This window comes from Salarias fasciatus, assembly GCF_902148845.1.
Source record: "Salarias fasciatus chromosome 7 unlocalized genomic scaffold, fSalaFa1.1 super_scaffold_4, whole genome shotgun sequence".
Classification (NCBI taxonomy): domain Eukaryota; kingdom Metazoa; phylum Chordata; class Actinopteri; order Blenniiformes; family Blenniidae; genus Salarias; species Salarias fasciatus.
The window spans coordinates 25736007-25754090 of NW_021941229.1; the positions used below are offsets into that span (position 1 = coordinate 25736007).

The window sequence follows — 18084 nt, forward strand, 5'->3', positions numbered from 1 at the left end:
GTGTGTAAACTGTTGTCCTGTTGTCCACCAAAAACCAGACAACCGGTTCAAGAAGTTGATCGATTGTAAAGTCTGATAAGTCTTCAAAAAAAAACACAGTAAAATAGGAGAAGACTGGAAGGCAGAGGCTGAGAGAGTAGGGCAGACGAAACGGGATGATGGGGAAGTGGAGGTAAAGACCCCGGGGAGTTTCTCCAACGGCTCCGTCTAATCAGTCCGATCCCACTGCGCTGCTTTGACCTGATTACAGTTTCATTTGAGCAGCAGCGGCGTTCAGCGAGGGAAGCCTGAGAGGGTGCTGGGGGGGGAGCGAGGGGGTGAAGCCAGGTTTGATTTGAGCAGTGAGTGAGAAGGTGTGTGATTACATCAATAAATAATAGTGCTTCACTATAAACCCGCTGTTTGGGGCCGTTTGCGCGACAGATCTGGGACGCGGCGCCGCCTGTAGCTCAGCTGGTCCAGCAGGTTGTTTTCCAGCCGCAGGGCCGGCGGTTCGACGCCCACTCTGCTGAGGCGTCCGGAATGCTGGACTTTCTCTACGGTTTTCCTGGTTTTTCTCCCGAGTCCTCCGGTTTCGTAGCAGTGAATCCTCTCCGTCTGTCTCCCCAGGTGGGGTGAGGATGACCTACCCAGCTGCCTTCGTGCTGATCGCCCAGGGGGACCTGCCGGCGGAGCAGCCTCCACCTGTTCCTGCAGCTCAGGGCCTCAACAAAGAGCTGAACCACTGCAGCGTGCCGCTGACGCCCCCGACTTCTCCAGAACAGCCCTGCTCGGGTAACAGCAGCACACACACACACACACACACACCCCTTCCTGTAGGACCACATGGACGTCGGTCTGACAGTCACTGAACATTTTGTCCTGAAAGTCGAGGCTTTAGCAGCAGGAGTGTGAAATTTTAATCGAGGGTTTAAAGGACGAGTCGTGTTCACCTGAACAAAATCTGTGTGTAGGGCAGGGGTGTCAAACATGAGGCCTGTGGGCGAAAACCAGCCCGCAAGAGGCTCCAGTCTGGCCCAATAAATCACCAAGCAAATTGTGAAAATGTCAAAGAAAACATTGTTATTACAAATTCCTGAAGAATAGCAGAGACAACACAACTCTGAGACACGAGTGGAGATATTGGACATGCTGCTATGAAAGCGAGCTAATTAGCTTTAGCCTCAAAGCTGTGCTCTCAGGAGGAGTTGGTAAGAATATGCACAGTGCACCAGCTCGTAAAACTTGCTTTATGTGGAGAATGTAGTCGTTTAAGTCGTGATTTTTCATCGCGTGACAGCAAAGAAAAATGTTAGTTTAATGGTTCTTATGACACTATTTTCCATTGTGGGTCGCTAAAGGTGAAATTTTGAACTAAAATGTTTACAATCAGCTGGAAGTGGTGTCACTTCCATGATGGTGCACTTGTATAAATGTGTGGAGTGATTGAACACTGAACACAGAAAGGTCGAGTGGGATGTCTTGGTGGAGGAAGTCAAGCATATTGATCAGATGCAGGAAAAGCCATGTGATGACGGAGGCGGTCCATCATAAAGCCTACATTTCAGGTTCAGCAGAGAAAGTATCGGAGAGTAAAGTGAGCGGACTAAACCATCAACGCCAACCTCGGTTTGGGAATCGACTCACTCTATAGACTCAGTGGGGTGACGCTCTGCTGCCTCCGTGTTTCCAGCGGACAGCGGCTTCGTGACGTCGGTCTCCAGTGTCAACACTCTGGACAGCACCATGGGGATCGCCAGCATCAGCCCAAAGCATTGTGGGAAGACGCTGACGTGCCAGGTGGTGCACCAGGCCTGGAGGGAGTGCCACCTCAGCCAGCCGCAGCACGCGTGAGTTGACGTTTCTTCTGTTTTCATCCCCGCGCCGCGTCGGCGCCGGTCCCACCGCGGGTGTGTTGGTTCCCCGCAGACCGACGCCGCCGGCCGACGCCACGCCGAGGAAGGAAGCGCCAAACGGAGCGACCACGTGGGACTTCAACGATCTGGGAGCCAGAGCCCCCTGCAGCTGCTCCAGGTACGGCAGAGCGCCGTGTGGCGGTGGAGGCTGAGGGAACAGGAGGAGGGAGGCACACAGTCCCACCCAGACCAGGAAATAAACCAGCAGACAGATGATGAGGACGTAGAGGAAATCCCCTGATGTTCACCTTTTACTTTCCTCAAATAAACCCTCGGTTAAACTGCGAGTCGACGGTCTGGAGGTGCGGCTCTCGGGTCTGAATCGGTTCTGCTTTGCTCCACCGGTGCAGTGATGGCAAGAAGCAAACCGCAGGTCACTGAAGCACCGTCGTTACACCTGCTCTTTAAACAGACGTGTGATCCACAGCTGAACTGAATCCAGGGACTTTTTCTGGCTATGTGGTTAAAAAGTGACAGATACTTGGATTTGTTTCTCAGAAAAGAACTTTATTACTCTCATTTTAAGACTTCTTCTCGGAGTCCCTGAAAATGTTTTCAAATCCAAATAAATCCAGGTGGTTTGGACGGAATCAGAAATAATTGTTTCTCTTTGTTTCAGGTTGAAGCAGCAGAAGGTGAACCTGTCTGCCGCGTCCACTGCCAACCCCCCCTCCGGGGCCAACCCGTCCCAGTCCTCCGGCACGTCCTCGTTCCCCCCGTCCGCCCCCAAACACAAGACCAGCGAGAAAACCGACAAAGACAAGCAGTCCAAGAGGCCGGCGGCCGTCCCCTTCCACCACCGCCTGTCCGTCACGCAGGAGGCCTCGCTGGAGCAGGACCCCCCGGGGGGGCCCCAGCTGGGGGGCCTGGTGGCCCTGGAGCCCCCCATCGAGCCCCTGGCCCCCATGCAGACCTGCAAGTACTCCAAGCCCCCCTCCAACGGCAGGAAGGGCCCCGAGTCGCTGCTCCACTCGCCCGTGTCGCCGCTCCCGCCCACCCTCAGCCCGCACCCCCGCGTCCAGGACCCCGAGGCTCCGGACGGACCCGTGGACGTCCCCGTCTGCCCGGAGGGGGCGTCGGGCCTGGGCGCCATCGCCAGCGAAACGGCGGCGTACGCCGCCCTGCTGAGGCAGCGGGAGAGCGGGGCGGGCTGGTGGAGAGGCTTCAGGACTCCCAGGACCGACAAGAGTGACTTCAGGCCGCCTGAGCTGCCGTCCGACAAACTGGAGGAGGTCAAGACGGAGACCGCCGCCGAGGGAGCGCCGCTGAAGAGGTATTGAGGGAGGGGCACGTAGTAACAGCGTTTCTGGAAGGGAGGGGCAGTGAGCTGAGCGGCAAACAGCACCGGGGAGCAAATTCTGTCAGAGTGGATGGTGGGAGAAGGCCGCAGTCTCACTGGGGTAATCCATAAAACGTAAAGAACACAGGGTTCAGTGCAGTCGTTGGTAGTTTTATCACTGCAGACATTTGACTTATTTCGAGGGGAGTTCTGGACAAAAAGGAGGGAAGACGGCCATGAAAAGACACTCGTTTAAAGAACAAGACATGCTACAACCAAGGGTTCGATTCAGTCACTTGAACTGCTGTCATGTAAATATGGTCTTTGACCAAAATCCTCTGTCTTACTCGTGTTTAAGGCTAAATGATGTTCGAGTTTAGAGTTAATTACTCGCTGTTTTCCAGTCCTGTCTGCCGGTGAAGTCTGTTTAATCACAGCGCAGCGGCTCTACAGATATGAGAGATAGAACCCTTCTGCGCCGCTCAGGGTCAACGTGTCCGTCTTTGTGCGTTTGCGTCGCGACAGGTTGTACACTCAGACTCACACGAGGTTCAAGCTGTCCGAGGAGAAGGTGAGAGACCACGTCCACACGCTGGGCCTGTTCCAGCCGCCCGGCGTGGGGCCGCTGCGCGACGGCGGCGACGACCCCTACGACTTCAAGGAGGGAGACATCGAGTACACCTTCGCCTCCTCCAAGAGGTTAAAGGGTCAGGGACGAGAACCCAGCAAGAAGGCAAAGGTCAGAGGAGAAGACACCGAACACAAACCTGTTCCAGGGGGGTTTATTCCAGCTTCATCCGACTAACGAGTTACAGATTCTATTTCATTCTTTTCTATTGAGGAAAACTATAGAATATTAGAGATAGATATCGTAAGTTAAACAGTTTTATGTCTGTTTTCTGTGACCTCTCTGGGTAGGAAGAACGAATCAGGACCTCCTGTAAATAGATTCAATCAGAGAGAATCTCCACAGTTTGTTTCTGCTTCCCCCAAGTGGTTAAAAAAGAAAGTAGGCTTCTGCATTTACTGTTGTAAGGTTTTCAGAAATGTTTTCTTAAAATCCACGATGAAGCACAGAGCCCCGACACCTTTGAGACATTTGTTTGGCAAGAGCGTCTTGTAGCGTGAAATTGTGATTCATTGGGGGTTTTGTTGGTCAGATCCTCTCCTTTCTTAAAAAGTCTCTAATATTTGGAGCATTTATTCTGGCACGAAACGCAACCTGTGACTCACTCTGCTTCCGACTCGAGCCAGTCGGCATTGAATCCTCTCCAGAACTGCCTGAACCAAAGCGAATCCTCTCTCGTTTTCCTGTGGTCCACCCACCAGGGAGAAGAAATCACCAGCAACGGCGCGCTGCCCGATGGGAAGGACGCCATGTCCATCTTTAACTCGGCCCCTAAGTCAGGTGAGAACCCGAGCTGCCACCGTCGGAGGCGCCTGGCTAGCGTAGCTTCGTTGACGCCGTGTGGTTTTTGCTTCAGACGAGTCGGTCCAGGAAGACGCCGCCGCCAAAGCCAATCCCTCGCTGACCAGAGAGAAAGACCTGGTGGTCAACATCTCCGATCTGGACAACATATTCGATGAAGACGAGGAGGAGTTGGGGGTGAGGCGTCCTGATCAGTGGAACCTCCACCCTGACAGAGCGGAGGAGGTTTTAATAAACGGATCGTTTTTTTGCAGACTGTTTACCCGAACCAGCATTCCACTAAAGCCCCAGTGTCGACAGAAGAGCGTCCTGCGGGGAAGGAAGGGCGCGTCGCAGTGCCGTACCCATCCAGTGAGCGACCGAGCCGCTCTTCTTCTAGTCGTCATTTACTTGAGTTCCATTAAACACCTGTAAACACTCTGCTGCTGCTGCTGCTGCTGCTCCTCCTCCCCCTCCTCCTCCCCCTCCTCCTCCTCCACCTCCTCTCCTCCTCCTCCTCCTCCTCCTCCTCCTCCTCCTCCTCCTCCCCTCCTCCCCCTCCTCCTCTTCTTCCTCCTCCACCCCGCCTCCCTTCAGCAGTAGCAGATCTCCAGCGGATGTTTCCCACCCCGCCCTCGCTCGAGCAGCACCCGGCCTTCTCCCCCATCATGACGTACCGCGACACGCCGAGCCAGGAGCCGCCGGCGCCCGGCGGAGCCGCCGACCACCTGCCGGCGTTCGCCTCCACCCAGCTGACCGAGTACAGGATGGAGATGGAGGAGGGCGTGGCCAGTCCCAGGCAGGACGACGTCAAGGTGAGGGTCTGGGTGCTCAGAGTCTCTGGAAGTGCCTCTGAAGGTGAAACTTTTTGGAAAACTCTGATTTCGTCTCTGTGGAAATGTGAAAACACAACTTTTTGAAAATGGCCAGAAAGCCCAGGAGTGTTGGAGGCAGAAAGGCGGATACTGTGCACCACAGTTGCAGTAACTCGTTCCTCTGTGTTCTGGGGGTTCGTTTACATGAGGACAAGACTTTTGTGAAACGTGCACCACGGACATTCTAAATAGTCGACACTGAAATTGAATTTTATGAAACAGAATTTGATGTAAAATGTGTGATTAATCGCAATGATGTCACAAAAATGATTCAGTTAACACCTGTAATGACATCATACGTTGAGACCAAACGGCAGAAATACGATCATCAAAATGGGAAAATTAAGGAAATATTAGGAAAAACATCAAAATGAAGAAATGGGCTCCATATAAAACATGCAGCATGATCGAACACTGAGAGAGAAGTGGTATTATTTGAAATAAGACAAAGCATGAATACATTAACATCATCTGCATATGTGCTTTTATTTGTAGTCAGTCACATCATTACGGTGAAACAGCAGTGAAGACAAAGAGGATAGAGATAAATAACAAACAAAACCTGCGCTCCAGCAGATAAACTACCGTCAATCAACTGAATGGATTTTTATCATCCAACCAGAGCAATGAAGTACTTTACTGTAAAGAATGAAGGAATGTAACGACACATTTCTGAGTAATGTCGATGAAAATCAAACCGGCTGGTACCAGCACAGACTCCAGGATATTCAACTTTATTCAACTCGTTCAACTCGCACCGGAGCACCAAGTGAGAAAATGTCACCGGAGCTCCGGAGAGGGACGAGCGGAGCTCATTAATTACTTGAGTAAATTACTCCGATCCACTTAAAATTCTGGCATTTAGGGAAAGTCAATACAAGGACTCGCTGGCTGAGTGGCAGCTGGTCCAGCTCCCACATCAGGCTGGAATTGTTTCTCTAATACCTGTAGCTCGCTAATTAGCTCTCGGCGTTGTGAGTCAGACATCTGTACCCGCTGCAGGCTGTCAAACGGAGACGCTAATTGTATTAAAATGCGCCGATCGGCTATTAGGGGCATCTGCTTGCTAACGCAGACGTGATCCGCTGAACAGCTCGGCGATTGAAGCGCGCAGACCGGCGTGAATGTGGTTGGCGTCATGCTAGCAGGGTGCCCGGCTGGTTTCGGTCCAGCCACGTCTGGCTGCGAAGGTTCGGCTTCTTGATTTCAGCCCAGATGTCCAGATGTGTCTCTGTGTCTCTGTCCTCTGTCCAGCCTCAGGTGGGCTCCTCCATGTTCGCCCCGCTGTCCTGCCTCCCCAGCCAGACGCTGCCTCCGCTCAAGGTTCCCGATCAGTGTTTCTACCGCCCGTCCTGGGCCCTGCTGCCCAAAATGGAGCACTTTCCCGCAGTCATGCATCCTCAGAGCGCTGCTTTCAGCAAGGACGGATACACGTGAGTGTTGAGCTGCGAGACGCCGGTGACTGAGGGGTCGGATTCAGAAAGTCTGATCATGCTGCTGCTGTCACGCTTTTGACAGCAGGCTTCATTAGAAATGGCTTCATGGCGAGATTGTAGTAGAGATTATAAATATAGACATTTTTATTATCACATATTCTCTGTGCCACAACAAAGAAAAACCTTCAATATTAAGTCGTGAGTTTATTTTGGGACTGCTTCACTGATCTGAGGAATCTGAAAAATAATGTGGTTTCATGAGGGGAAAAATCGGAGCGAGAAATTTCGGTGTTTATTGAATCTTATCATAAACTCCTCAGATCGAAATGCGTTTGTTTGATAATGTGCTCCTAATTATGTGTTAACTTATAAAACATTTAGGAACTAAATGGGTCGGAATAGGTGGAAAACTGACCTTCGTCCTCAACTTTTGGAAATTTTTGTGAAATCCAGAAACTTCTTTTCCACAATGAAGGTCACAAAATGTATTAACTTCTCAGTGCGTCTGATCGCTTCATGAAACCTTCAGTTTGGTGTCATCACAGAAGTTCAGAGTGGAAATATGGTTTGCATGTGGTGACAGTGTCTTCTCTCTTCTCATAAGCTGAGAACTTTTGGGAAAAGAAAAGAAAAGTTCACAGAACATGGGCGCTATAGCAAAGTCTGGTCCAGATTTCTACTTGAATGAAATCATTAAATAAATCATTCATTATTTCCTTCATGGTGATTCCTCTGACTCTTTCCACCGTCTCTCTGACTGCGTTTTCCAGGAATGTCCCCAGCGTCAACGCCCTCCTGGACCAGGACTACGGCCAGCTGAGCGCCGCCTCGGCCTCGCTCGGCGCCGCCGTCGGCATCCTCCCGTCCCCCGCCACCCCGCGCTTCTCCGTGCCCACGCCCCGGACGCCGCGCACGCCCCGGGGCCCGAGCGCCGCCGGCTCGGGCCAGGGCTCGGTGAAGCAGGACGGCACGGAGCTGAGCTCGCCGGCGTCCACGCCGTCCACCGGCCTGCCCCTCAGCTCGGTGGAGCCGCTGGCGCGGCCGCTCGCCGGCCCCTCGCTGCCCGAGGCCCACAGCCTCTACACCGTCCTCCTGCTGTCCGACTCCGTCCTCAGCGTCTTCAAGGACCGCAACTTCGACAGCTGCTGCATCTGCGCCTGCAACTTGAACGTGAAGGGCGCGGACGTGGGCGTCTACATCCCGGACTCCACCCGCGAGGACCAGTACCGCTGCATGTGCGGCTTCAGCGCCATCGTCAACCGGCGGCTGGCCCACGGCACGGGCCTCTTCCTGGAGGACGAGCTGGACATCTACGGCCGCGCGTCGGAGGCGGGCCGGGCGGCCGAGCGGCGCCTGGCGCTGTGCCGGCGCGAAGCGTCCCCCGCCTCGCCCTCCGTCATGGCGCTCCTCCAGGAGCAGTGCTCGCAGCCCATCTCCTCGCTGGCCTCGCTCCGGCCGCCGCCCCTCGGCGGCTCCTCGCACGGCCGCAAGGCGGCGCTGCTGCAGAGCTGGATGTCGGAGAAGCAGTGGGCGGACGGCAGCGACGCCTGCGTGGAGTGCTACAACGCCCTGGAGCAGGGCCTGCAGTACGTGGACAACCCCAGCGGGGGCAGGGTGGACGCCGCCGTCGTCAGGAGCACCGCCCTCCACTCCTGGCCGCACACTAACGGTACCCGTCTGGCGCCGCTCGCCTCAGTATGGCGTCTGAGGCGCGTTTCATGTCACTGACCTGGTTTTGTCTCTTCGTGTTTCCTCCTCCGTCGGTGAAATCCTCCACAGTGGTGGACATGAGCCTGCTGTCGTCGCAGGACACGGTCCGCATGCTGCTGTCTCTGCAGCCCTTCCTGCAGGACGCCATCCAGAAGAAGAGGACCGGCCGGACCTGGGAGAACATCCAGCACGTCCAGGGTCCGCTCACCTGGCAGCAGTTCCACAAGATGGCGGGACGCGGCTCCTACGGTGAGACTGACGGTCGTCTCCCGGGAGCCGAGTGAAGACAAACGAGCCCCTCCCGACCGCTAACCCCCCCGACACCCGCTAATCTGTCAGGTTCTGAGGAGTCGCCGGAGCCGCTGCCGATCCCCACGGTGCTGCTGGGATACGACCGGGAGCGGGACTTCCTGGCCCTGTCCCCGCTGGCGCTGCCGTTCTGGGAGAAGCTGCTGCTGGAGCCGTACGGCGGCCAGCGGGACGTGGCCTACGTGGTGCTGTGTCCCGACAGCCCGGCGCTGCTGGCCGCCGCCCGGGCCTTCTTCCAGGAGCTGGGCGCCGTGTACGAGGTGAGGAGCGCCGCCGCGGCGTCCTCCGGGTGCGGCGCCGGGCCTCTAACGGGACTCTGTGTTTGAAGACGTGCCGCCTGGGGAAGCACCGCCCCCTGGCCAGGGTGTCCCGGGACGGCCTGGTGCCGGTGGGGGAGGCCGCGGAGGCGGAGACGGCGGAGGAGGCGGAGGCGGAGCCGTGGCTGAGCGGACCCTGGGCCGGACAGCAGCAGGCGGACAACCTGGGCAGGCTGAAGCTCTACGCCCACGCCTGCCGGCAGCAGCTCGGTGAGGCTCCCCGCCGGCGGCCGCGTCGGCCGGAGCGCCAGGAAATTCACCGCCGTGGTTCTGCTTCTGTCTCCAGGTCCGCAGCTCTCCGCGCTGCCGCTGGACGCCAGCCTGCTGGCGCCGCCCAAAGCGCCGCCGCCGCCCGCCACCGGCTCCTCCTCAGCGCCGCCCGCCTCCTCCGGACAGCCGCAGGCCTGGACCGCCGACGGGGAGCAGGCGGCGGGGCCCGGCGCCGCCGCCCCGACCGGCGCCGCCGCCCCGGGCCAGACGGCGGAGGCGACTCAGGGGGCAGCCGGAGACGCCAAGGGAGCGACGAGCTCCACGCCGCCGGCCGCGACACCGGCAGAACACCCTGACGGGTAAGACCGGGGTGCTGTGGGGCGGGGGGGGGGGGGGGGGGGGGGGGGGGGGTCGGTCTAGTCCAGTACTTAAAGGCCTCCGTCACCACGACGGGTTTCTGTCATTTGGAAAAAAAATGAGACGGGAAAACAGAAAAAAACGTGTGTTTGTCCAAACTGAATTAATTATTTCAGTTATTATTATTATTATTTGTTAATACAGTGCAGCAACAAACATATAAGAGCATGTTTACAGCAGCAGTTCTCAAACTGCGGTCCCCGGACCCCCAGCCGTACCCCAAACATGCGCGCAGCAATGCACCAATGAACCAAACCAGCTCCTCTGATTGGTTCATGTCGGGTTAATCTGCTGCATCACTGACTCACTGAGCTGTTGGTGTTCGTTCACGTTCAGTAGGTTTCTAAGACTGATCAATACAAGAATTCACTTGGAATTTTCTTTAAATGCTTCATACCAACAATGCAGGTTCTGGTATCAGTGTTTTCCTGTTGCAGAAGACATTGTACCGTTAAAGGTCATCAGAATGTAGAAGTTGTTTTCCTCAGGAGCGTCGGTGGAGAAACAGCTGGTTTTACACTTCACTGCCTGATTTAACCCTCACTAGACAAATGTAACCATGAATTATAAAATAGTAACTTCACTATCTTCAGTTGGCAGTATATTAAATCTGAACAGCAGACACAAAAACACATTAAATATACAATAAAAACACAAACAATCGAAACAGATATTAACTTTAGGCGCAAGTTACTCATTTCTGACAACAAGAGGATCCGTCAAAAACTTTTTCATCATTTAAAAATCCATCAGAATGCAGGAAATTACATCTAATTTACAAAATGTCTCAGAGGAGGACCTGCGAACCCCCCAGCTGTGGGAAGCAGAGTCTTTTACCTGCTTTCATTGGATTTCAGAGCTGAAGCTGTTAACTGAACGTGCAGCAGCCTGAATATGTGTGCGATCGTGGCCCAGTTTGTAAAAACGAAGGTTGCTTAGTAGCTTTCCACGGCTCGCTCCTGCTCCTCTGCAGCTCCGCCGAACACTCCCGGATCGGCATCCCCACCGGGGCCGACAGCGTGGACGGCCACGCCAACCCGCCGGCCGTCGTCGTCTACATGGTGGACGCCTTCCTGAGCCTGAGCGGCGGCGGCGAGGAGGAGGAGGCGGACGAGGCGGAGGCGGGCAGCGTCTGGCTGCTGGGCCTCCTCCGCTGCTTCGCCGAGATGCTGCAGACGCTGCCGGAGGCGCTGCGGCCGGCGCTGGTGCTGCAGGTGGTGCCCTGCGAGTTCCTGCTGCAGCCGCCCGGCGGCGAGCGCCACCTGTACCTGCAGCACCTGCGCTCGCTGGCCTTCTCCTGCTACTCGCAGAGCCGGCGGCTGCTGCCGCAGCAGACGCACATCAAGTCCCTGACCGGCTTCGGCCCGGTGTCCACCGTCAGCTCCGCCCTGCGCAGCCCGGAGGTGAGCGAGGAAACCCCCTCCGGGATCGTCCACGTTTTTATTAACTGAAGATCGATTCACACATGTGAGATTCCTCTTGTTCGATTCCCCCGCAGCAGCCCGGCCCGGTGCAGCTGTACTCGCCGCCCTTCATCCTGGGCCCCACGCGGCCCAAGCAGCCCGAGCCGGGGGAGGTGTGGGCCGAGCCGCCCCCCAGGTACAACGTGCTCTACGTGGGCTACTGCCTCTCCCACGACCAGCGCTGGATCCTGGTGTCCTGCACCGACCAGCAGGGGGAGCTGCTGGAGACCTGCGTCATCAACGTGGACGTTCCCAACAGGTGAGCCGTCCTTCATTAATCAGTGTTGATATCCTGTATGGATCCCGCGTCCAGGGAGCTGCACATACTCGCTTTGTTTTAGTCATTTCTGGTAGTAATTGTTTGGTTTTGGTTAAAGAAAAATACTCTGCAAAGAAAGAGTTAAAAGTTTAGATTTAGAAGTTGTCACGGCCCGGTCTTACCCCATGTGGTCGGGACCTCGTGACCAAAAGAGCCGTTTTGATGATTTTACACCAAAATACAATTTATCTGCACAAAGCGAGTTAATTATCTGTAGTGAAGAAAAAAACATCAGAAGAAAGTTGCTATACTCACAGAAAATAAGGTTACATTCATGAAGGTAATATTTCGACATACTTTATCACATCTTTGGGTTCTGTAGCTATTTTTAAAGATTGTTCCTCTTTTTTATTTGAGTCATTGAGTGTTTTAGCTGTTCTAGCTTTTTATAGCGGCTCTGTTTCCTCACTGTTTCTGTAGTTTTAGCTCTTAAAGTTTTTGTTTTTCCCCTTTTCCTCTTAATTTTTTTTTACCTTTTCATTTTTTCCCTTTCTTTCCTTTTCTCTTGTTCCTTTTTCCCATTTTCTATTTTTAATTTTTTCCTTGTTTTTTTTCTTTTCCCCTTTTTTTCTCTCCTCTTTTTTTTTTGCTGAAAAGAAAACCGTAACAAGCACATTTGTTATTTTAACTTTTTTCAAACTAGTTTTAGTCATTTTAATTTTTTTTTATAGCTGTTGAAAATCAATGTGGTATCAAAAAAAAAAAAATCCTGAAACAAGCTATTGATATTGTGCAGCGGAGGAAACGGGGTTCCTTCGTCCACTCTGGGTTTAATCCTGGGTTTAATGTTCCAGAGCGCGGCGCCCCGGCGTCTCGGCTCGGAAGATGGGCCTGCAGAAGCTGTGGGAGTGGTGCGTGGGCCTCATCCAGCGGACCTCGCTGCCCTGGAGGATGGTGATTGGCCGGTTGGGCCGGCTGGGTCACGGGGAGCTGAAAGGTCGGAGACGCTTCTCTGGAATCGGTTCCTGGGTTTTCGGCTCCTCGTCACGCTTCTTCTTCTCCTCTGCCGTGGTTTGTCTCCGCCCCTCCAGACTGGAGCTCCCTGCTGGGCGAGCACTCGCTCCACTCCGTCGGCCGCCAGCTGAGGGAGGCCTGCCGGCTGTGCGGCATCTCGGCCGCCGACTCTCCCAGCATCCTCAGCGCCTGCCTGGTGGCCATGGAGCCGCAGGGCTCCTTCGTGGTCATGCCCGGTAACGCCGCTCGGCCGAGCGTCCGCCGGATCCGCGCCGCCGCCGCGCCGTTCTGCTCTGAACTGTGCGTTTCCCCCGCAGACGCGGTGACCATGGGCTCGGTGTTCGGCCGCAGCACCGCCCTCAACCTGCAGACGTCGCAGCTCAACACGCCTCAGGACGCCTCCTGCACCCACATCCTGGTCTTCCCCACGTCCGCCACCACCCAGCTGGCGCCCAGCTCCTACCCCACCGAGGACAACAACGGTAGGAGCGGCGGCCGCTTCGTTCCAACAGAGGAGATGCCGCTTTGTGCCAACAGGTGGCGCCTCAGTGCCAAAACGCCCTGCATGCAGGAGCGAAGCTTTTCTCTGATGTGAGACTTTAAAGCAGAAAACTCTGGTTCAAATTTCTCTTCTAAAAGAACAAAAACTTCTTTTCCTGTTCCTCTCAGAGTAGGATTTACATATTATCCAGAATAATTCATGACTTATACACTAAATTTCTTATTTCATTCTTCAGGAAATGATCCAAATGTGCAGTTTGCAGAACTACCAGCAAATGATTCATAAAGTTAAAATATAGTTTTTAAACAATCTTCCCTTTTCCACAAGATTCAAACGTTTAAGAAATACGACACAAATTCAATTATTACTTTTTTTTGTTATTTTCACATTTTGTTCCATAGTTGAGCTTCTCTAACAAATGCATCTTTCAGTCAGTTATTTAGAAATTGTCCACTTGGCAGTGGTTACAACTTTCTCTTGGAATAAATCTTGTCTTTATTTTGCTGATTTAAAACAATTTGAGATTTAAAAAGTAATAATAAATCAAAAACTAACTGAAGCTGTGAAGATTTGTTGGAGCTCCATCGTCTTCTGCTGATTCATGTTTGACTGTTTCCATTGATCTTCAGCTTTTCTGCTAATTTAAACACAGCAAATCATGTAGAACAAGGATCTTTATTTACATCATAAAACGAAGGGGATGAAGTACTTTCTAATTAATACGCACAGAATGTTAAAAAACATTGTACAACTAGAGAACAGATCAAACAGAACAGAAAGTGCCTCAACTTCTCCCGTTTTCTTACATGAGGTCGTGACCTGAGAGAGAAATGACCAGGAGTGGAGAGAAGAGGCAAAGCGGCAGCAGCAGACTGACCTCTGACCTCTGACCTCTGACCCCTGTCTGTCCTCAGACGACATGTTCGACCTGCCCTTCCCCGACGAGCTGGAGAACGACATCGGCCACGACATGATGCTGATCACAGGGAACCTGCACCCCTCCCCCACCTCCTCCCCCGTGCCGTCGCCCGGCTCGCCGTCCGGGATGGGGATGGGCTCGCACTTCCAGCACGCCCGGGTGAGTCAGGGAGCAAGCCCCGCCCACCGAACCCCGCAAGGTGAAAGGTCACCGGTCGTCAGGTGGATCTCAGAGCGTTAAGAACTCAGTGAGAAGTCCGTTTTTCTGGGAACTTTTACCGTTTCCACAGCGTTTCAAGTGACAACACTTCGTTTCTGGGTGTGTGTGTGTGTGTGTGTGTGTGTGTGTGTGTGTGTGTGTGTGTGTGTGTGTGTGTGTGTGTGTGTGTGTGTGTGTGTGTGTGTGTGTGTGTGTGTGTGTGTGTGTGTGTGTGTGTGTGTGTGTGTTCCATGACAGGAACAACCAGCAGCAACATGAAAAATATGGGCATGATTTTCATGATTTCTCACAAAAACTCATAGAAATGAGGCGTTTTCAGTTTTCACTGGAAGCGTTGTCATGTCAACCATTCCCTCCTTCGCCATCTGGTCGTCTGGAGCGAAACATCCCGATAGTCACGTTCCGTACAGAGAACAGCGTGTTCCTCAGGAAGTCATTTGATTCTCGTTTGATTTTCATTGAAGCTCATTCAGTCAGCCAGAGACGCTCTGTGGACACATTCAACTCACCGTGCTGGTTGTAGGGAATTGGACTGTCCCGTGAGAACAGTAAAGGGCCTAATACAGAACCCTGTGGAACACCTAACAGTCACATCTGACTTAAGCAACACGGTCTGTTTTTCTGAGCACATTAATATGATTTTGAAAACATTTTACTGCAAAAAATGATGAAAACTACTGCTGATGATGAGCTGAAATAAGAGCTGGAAGCGTTCCTTTAGCTTTACGTGCTGCAGATTATCGTTACAACGAAAACAATAAGACCTGTAATCATAATCATCTCAGTCACATGGGGCTGGTCGTCCTTCTCGGGCCCGGTGTCGACGTCTGCCTCCCGCGGCCCTGCAGTCACGTCTGGAACATTCTCCGGGCCTCGGCGAGGTTTTTACGACGAGGGCATCCGAGTCCAGGCTGCGGCGCATGCCCCTTCAGGTTCAGCCTCCGCCGACACCCGGGAAGCCGAGCCAAGGATAATAAGACGCCCAGGAATTTGTCTGCGAGGCACATGAAGGCAGCAGATGCGTTGACAAGCGCCGCCGCCGGAGCACATTTCATGCCGCCTATACCGTCCCGACGCCGCGTGGGAACAGCCGGGGCGGAGTGTAGCTGTTCAGCAGGAAGTTAATTTGTGGTAACGCCATGTGGCGCGTACATCAGTTCCATATTGGCCTGCAGGGAAAACTGCAAACACATGTGCTGCTCTTTCACAAAAGAAGAGGAGGAGGAGGAGGGGTGAAAAAGAACAAACAAGAAAACAAAAAATACAAAAACTGCTTTTGATGAGTTAATTGGTGAGTGAATAGCTTTTGTTTCCAGGTTGCCGGGTTTGATGTGTGTGAGTGTGTGTGATGCTCCAGCAGCAGAGCTGAGCTGACGGAGCGAGAGAAAAATGACTGACTCGCCCGAACCCCTGAGCGCCGAGCAGCGGGTTGGCCGGGATCCGGGTGAGCGGGTGGTAACCTCTGTGTCGCTGCAGGGCCAGGGCGAGCGCCTGCTGTCCCGGGACAACCCCCCCGAGGAGCTGAAGCAGCAGCCGTTGGCTCTGGGCTACTACGTCTCCACCGCCCGGGCCGCCGGCCTGCCGCACTGGTTCTGGGCCTCCTGTCCGCAGGCCGAGGGCCAGTGCCCGCTCTTCCTCAAGGTACGCGGAGCCCCGCCCACCCGGGTTTCTGCCGGTTGGAGAAGTGACGATTTGAAACGGGCCGACGGTCACGGTTTGCCTCTCTCTCTTCCCATCAGGCCTCGCTCCACCACCACATCTCCATCGCTCAGTCAGAGGAGACGGCGTCGGACAAGACCAAGAGGACCCCCCACCCCCTGGACTCCAAGACCACCTCCGACGTGCTCAGGTGACTTCAGGCAGGAGGGCCGGGTTCTACGGGGCCAGAAACAGGAAATAATGATAAACTTTAGCATACGTGATGAAACCAAACAATGATAGAACATGACAGCCTCCATATGAGGCCAGTTTTAACTTCTAGAACTTCTTTAACTGTGAAAGAAGTGGGAAAAAAACTCTTCTCCTCTAGCTGTTGCATTATGGGAGTTTTTACAAACTCACGTTGACTTCATGGCCTTGATGCTAATGCTGGTTAGCTAGCTAGCTTTCATGGCAGCATCACCGATGTCTCAGCTGGGCTCTCTCGGTTGTTTTTTGTCCAAAACGCTAAAGAAATACAGGAAAAATCTGTTTTCTCTTAGATGTTAAACGGGCCAGATTGGAGCCTCTTGCGGCCCAGTTTTGGCCCACAGGCCTTATGTTTAGTCTTAAGAGTCTGTATGGTAGAAACTGTAAATTCCTGAGTGAACATTTTTAACTATATTAGTAATTTTAACCTTTCTTAACCATATTTATCCATTTTTCCGGGTTTATTATTTTTTTGAGCTGTTTTATCTTTACTTTTGTTTGTTTCTTTAGTCCTGCTGTTCTCTAGCCAGAGTAGTTTTAGATCCCTGCTGTGGATAACAGTGGAACTGAGTCGAGCTCCGCCTCCCTCCAGGTTCGTGCTGGAGCAGTACAACGCCCTCTCCTGGCTGACCTGCACTCCGGCCACCCAGGACCGCCAGTCCTGCCTGCCGGTCCACCTGGCCGTCCTGACCCAGATGTACAACGCCATCCTGACCATGCTCTAGCCCCGCCCCCACCAGGAGAGGACTGAGGCTCCCCTCGTTTCGTGCCTACGCCTTCCCCCCGCCACCAGAGGGCGGCAGAGCGCCTCTGGACGTGGATGGAGGAGCGTCTCTCCTGGAATGTAGTGAACCGAGGTCCGGTCCGGGTCCCGGGTGCAGGCTGGACCTCTGGACCAGGATCTGGATGGAGGCGGTGTTTCCCCTCCCCCTCCGTCCGGCAGCACCAGCAGAGCAGCGCCGCCCGTCCAGGAAGTCTCCACCGGGTCTTTTTTGTACAGAACTGCACTGTGGAGCTTCAGCAGTCGCTTCCGGTTCCCTTTGTGAAACGGCACTTTCTGTTTTTTCTTCTCCCCTCAGTGGGGCTGTTTATATTGTCAGACATACATTTACAGAGAATGGAAGCTTATTTTTAATATTTAAAGCAGAAAAGGCCTTTTTACCCGTCCGGCTGACCTGCCGGGACCCGAAATGAGAAAATTTGTCCTTTTAAATGCAATTGTAAAGATGCCATATTTATACAAATTATATCATGTCATAGAATTTGATATATAGATATATCTATATATATACATATATATATATGAATATAAATAAATGTATATACATAAATATATATTACCTCTTCCAAGCAGGCACTTAATGATGTGGACTCAGTATATCAAAGAAGATGCATTGTAGTTTCTTTTTTTTTTATTATTATTTTCTACAGATACTGAACATTTTACTGTTTTATTTAATTAAATTAAATTGATGCAGGAGATACAGTATGCTGTATATTTATAAAGTGTTCCTATTCTGCTCAAAAAGGAGAAAAAACAAAGACTTGAAATACGCAATAAACGATCATTGCATTGCCGGTGAAGGAGTATTGGAAGCGTGTGATTGGCCCTCCTAAATGATGTCAAACGCCTCGCATGTTTGTATATATATATACGCTTTTCAGCCGTGGTTCATTGGCGTTTTCTTAAAGCTGTACATTTCACGCTGATTGGTTTACTTTCCACTCATTCATATCAAAAATCGCTGTTTTTTTGTTTCTCTTTGAGCTCTTTTGATATACAGCAGAAGTCGTGTAATTCCAGCCCAGAGTACGAATCCACAGATGTACAGACGAGGGCGAGACTTTCTTACATCTGTCATCACTTTAATATCCGGCGGATCCGCTGCCGAGAGGCAGCTCTGCTACTTTTACACTCTTTTCTAGTAAATTATTAAAACTCTT

The 18084-nt window shown here is 52.9% G+C and overlaps 1 protein-coding gene across 3 annotated transcripts in view; it reads left to right on the forward strand.

The window, feature by feature from the left end:
- LOC115382564 (mediator of RNA polymerase II transcription subunit 13-like) overlaps window positions 1-17669 on the forward strand; it is a 100071-nt gene extending 82402 nt beyond the window's left edge. Inside the window, exons 7-30 of one of the 3 annotated variants that reach the window (XM_030084343.1) lie at window positions 610-774; window positions 1673-1829; window positions 1909-2013; window positions 2515-3168; window positions 3700-3913; window positions 4504-4582; window positions 4659-4780; window positions 4858-4954; window positions 5180-5397; window positions 6712-6890; window positions 7664-8562; window positions 8673-8852; window positions 8943-9172; window positions 9241-9439; window positions 9516-9798; window positions 10830-11259; window positions 11355-11578; window positions 12433-12575; window positions 12670-12828; window positions 12910-13074; window positions 14009-14172; window positions 15709-15873; window positions 15972-16081; window positions 16733-17669. In XM_030084343.1, the coding sequence (XP_029940203.1) occupies window positions 610-774; window positions 1673-1829; window positions 1909-2013; window positions 2515-3168; window positions 3700-3913; window positions 4504-4582; window positions 4659-4780; window positions 4858-4954; window positions 5180-5397; window positions 6712-6890; window positions 7664-8562; window positions 8673-8852; window positions 8943-9172; window positions 9241-9439; window positions 9516-9798; window positions 10830-11259; window positions 11355-11578; window positions 12433-12575; window positions 12670-12828; window positions 12910-13074; window positions 14009-14172; window positions 15709-15873; window positions 15972-16081; window positions 16733-16865 (5474 nt within the window). In that variant the 3' untranslated portion in view covers window positions 16866-17669. The remainder of the gene's footprint in view (window positions 1-609; window positions 775-1672; window positions 1830-1908; window positions 2014-2514; window positions 3169-3699; window positions 3914-4503; window positions 4583-4658; window positions 4781-4857; window positions 4955-5179; window positions 5398-6711; window positions 6891-7663; window positions 8563-8672; window positions 8853-8942; window positions 9173-9240; window positions 9440-9515; window positions 9799-10829; window positions 11260-11354; window positions 11579-12432; window positions 12576-12669; window positions 12829-12909; window positions 13075-14008; window positions 14173-15708; window positions 15874-15971; window positions 16082-16732) is intronic. The other 2 variants (XM_030084345.1, XM_030084344.1) reach the window with 2 other exon arrangements.
- Window positions 17670-18084: the final 415 nt, after the last annotated feature.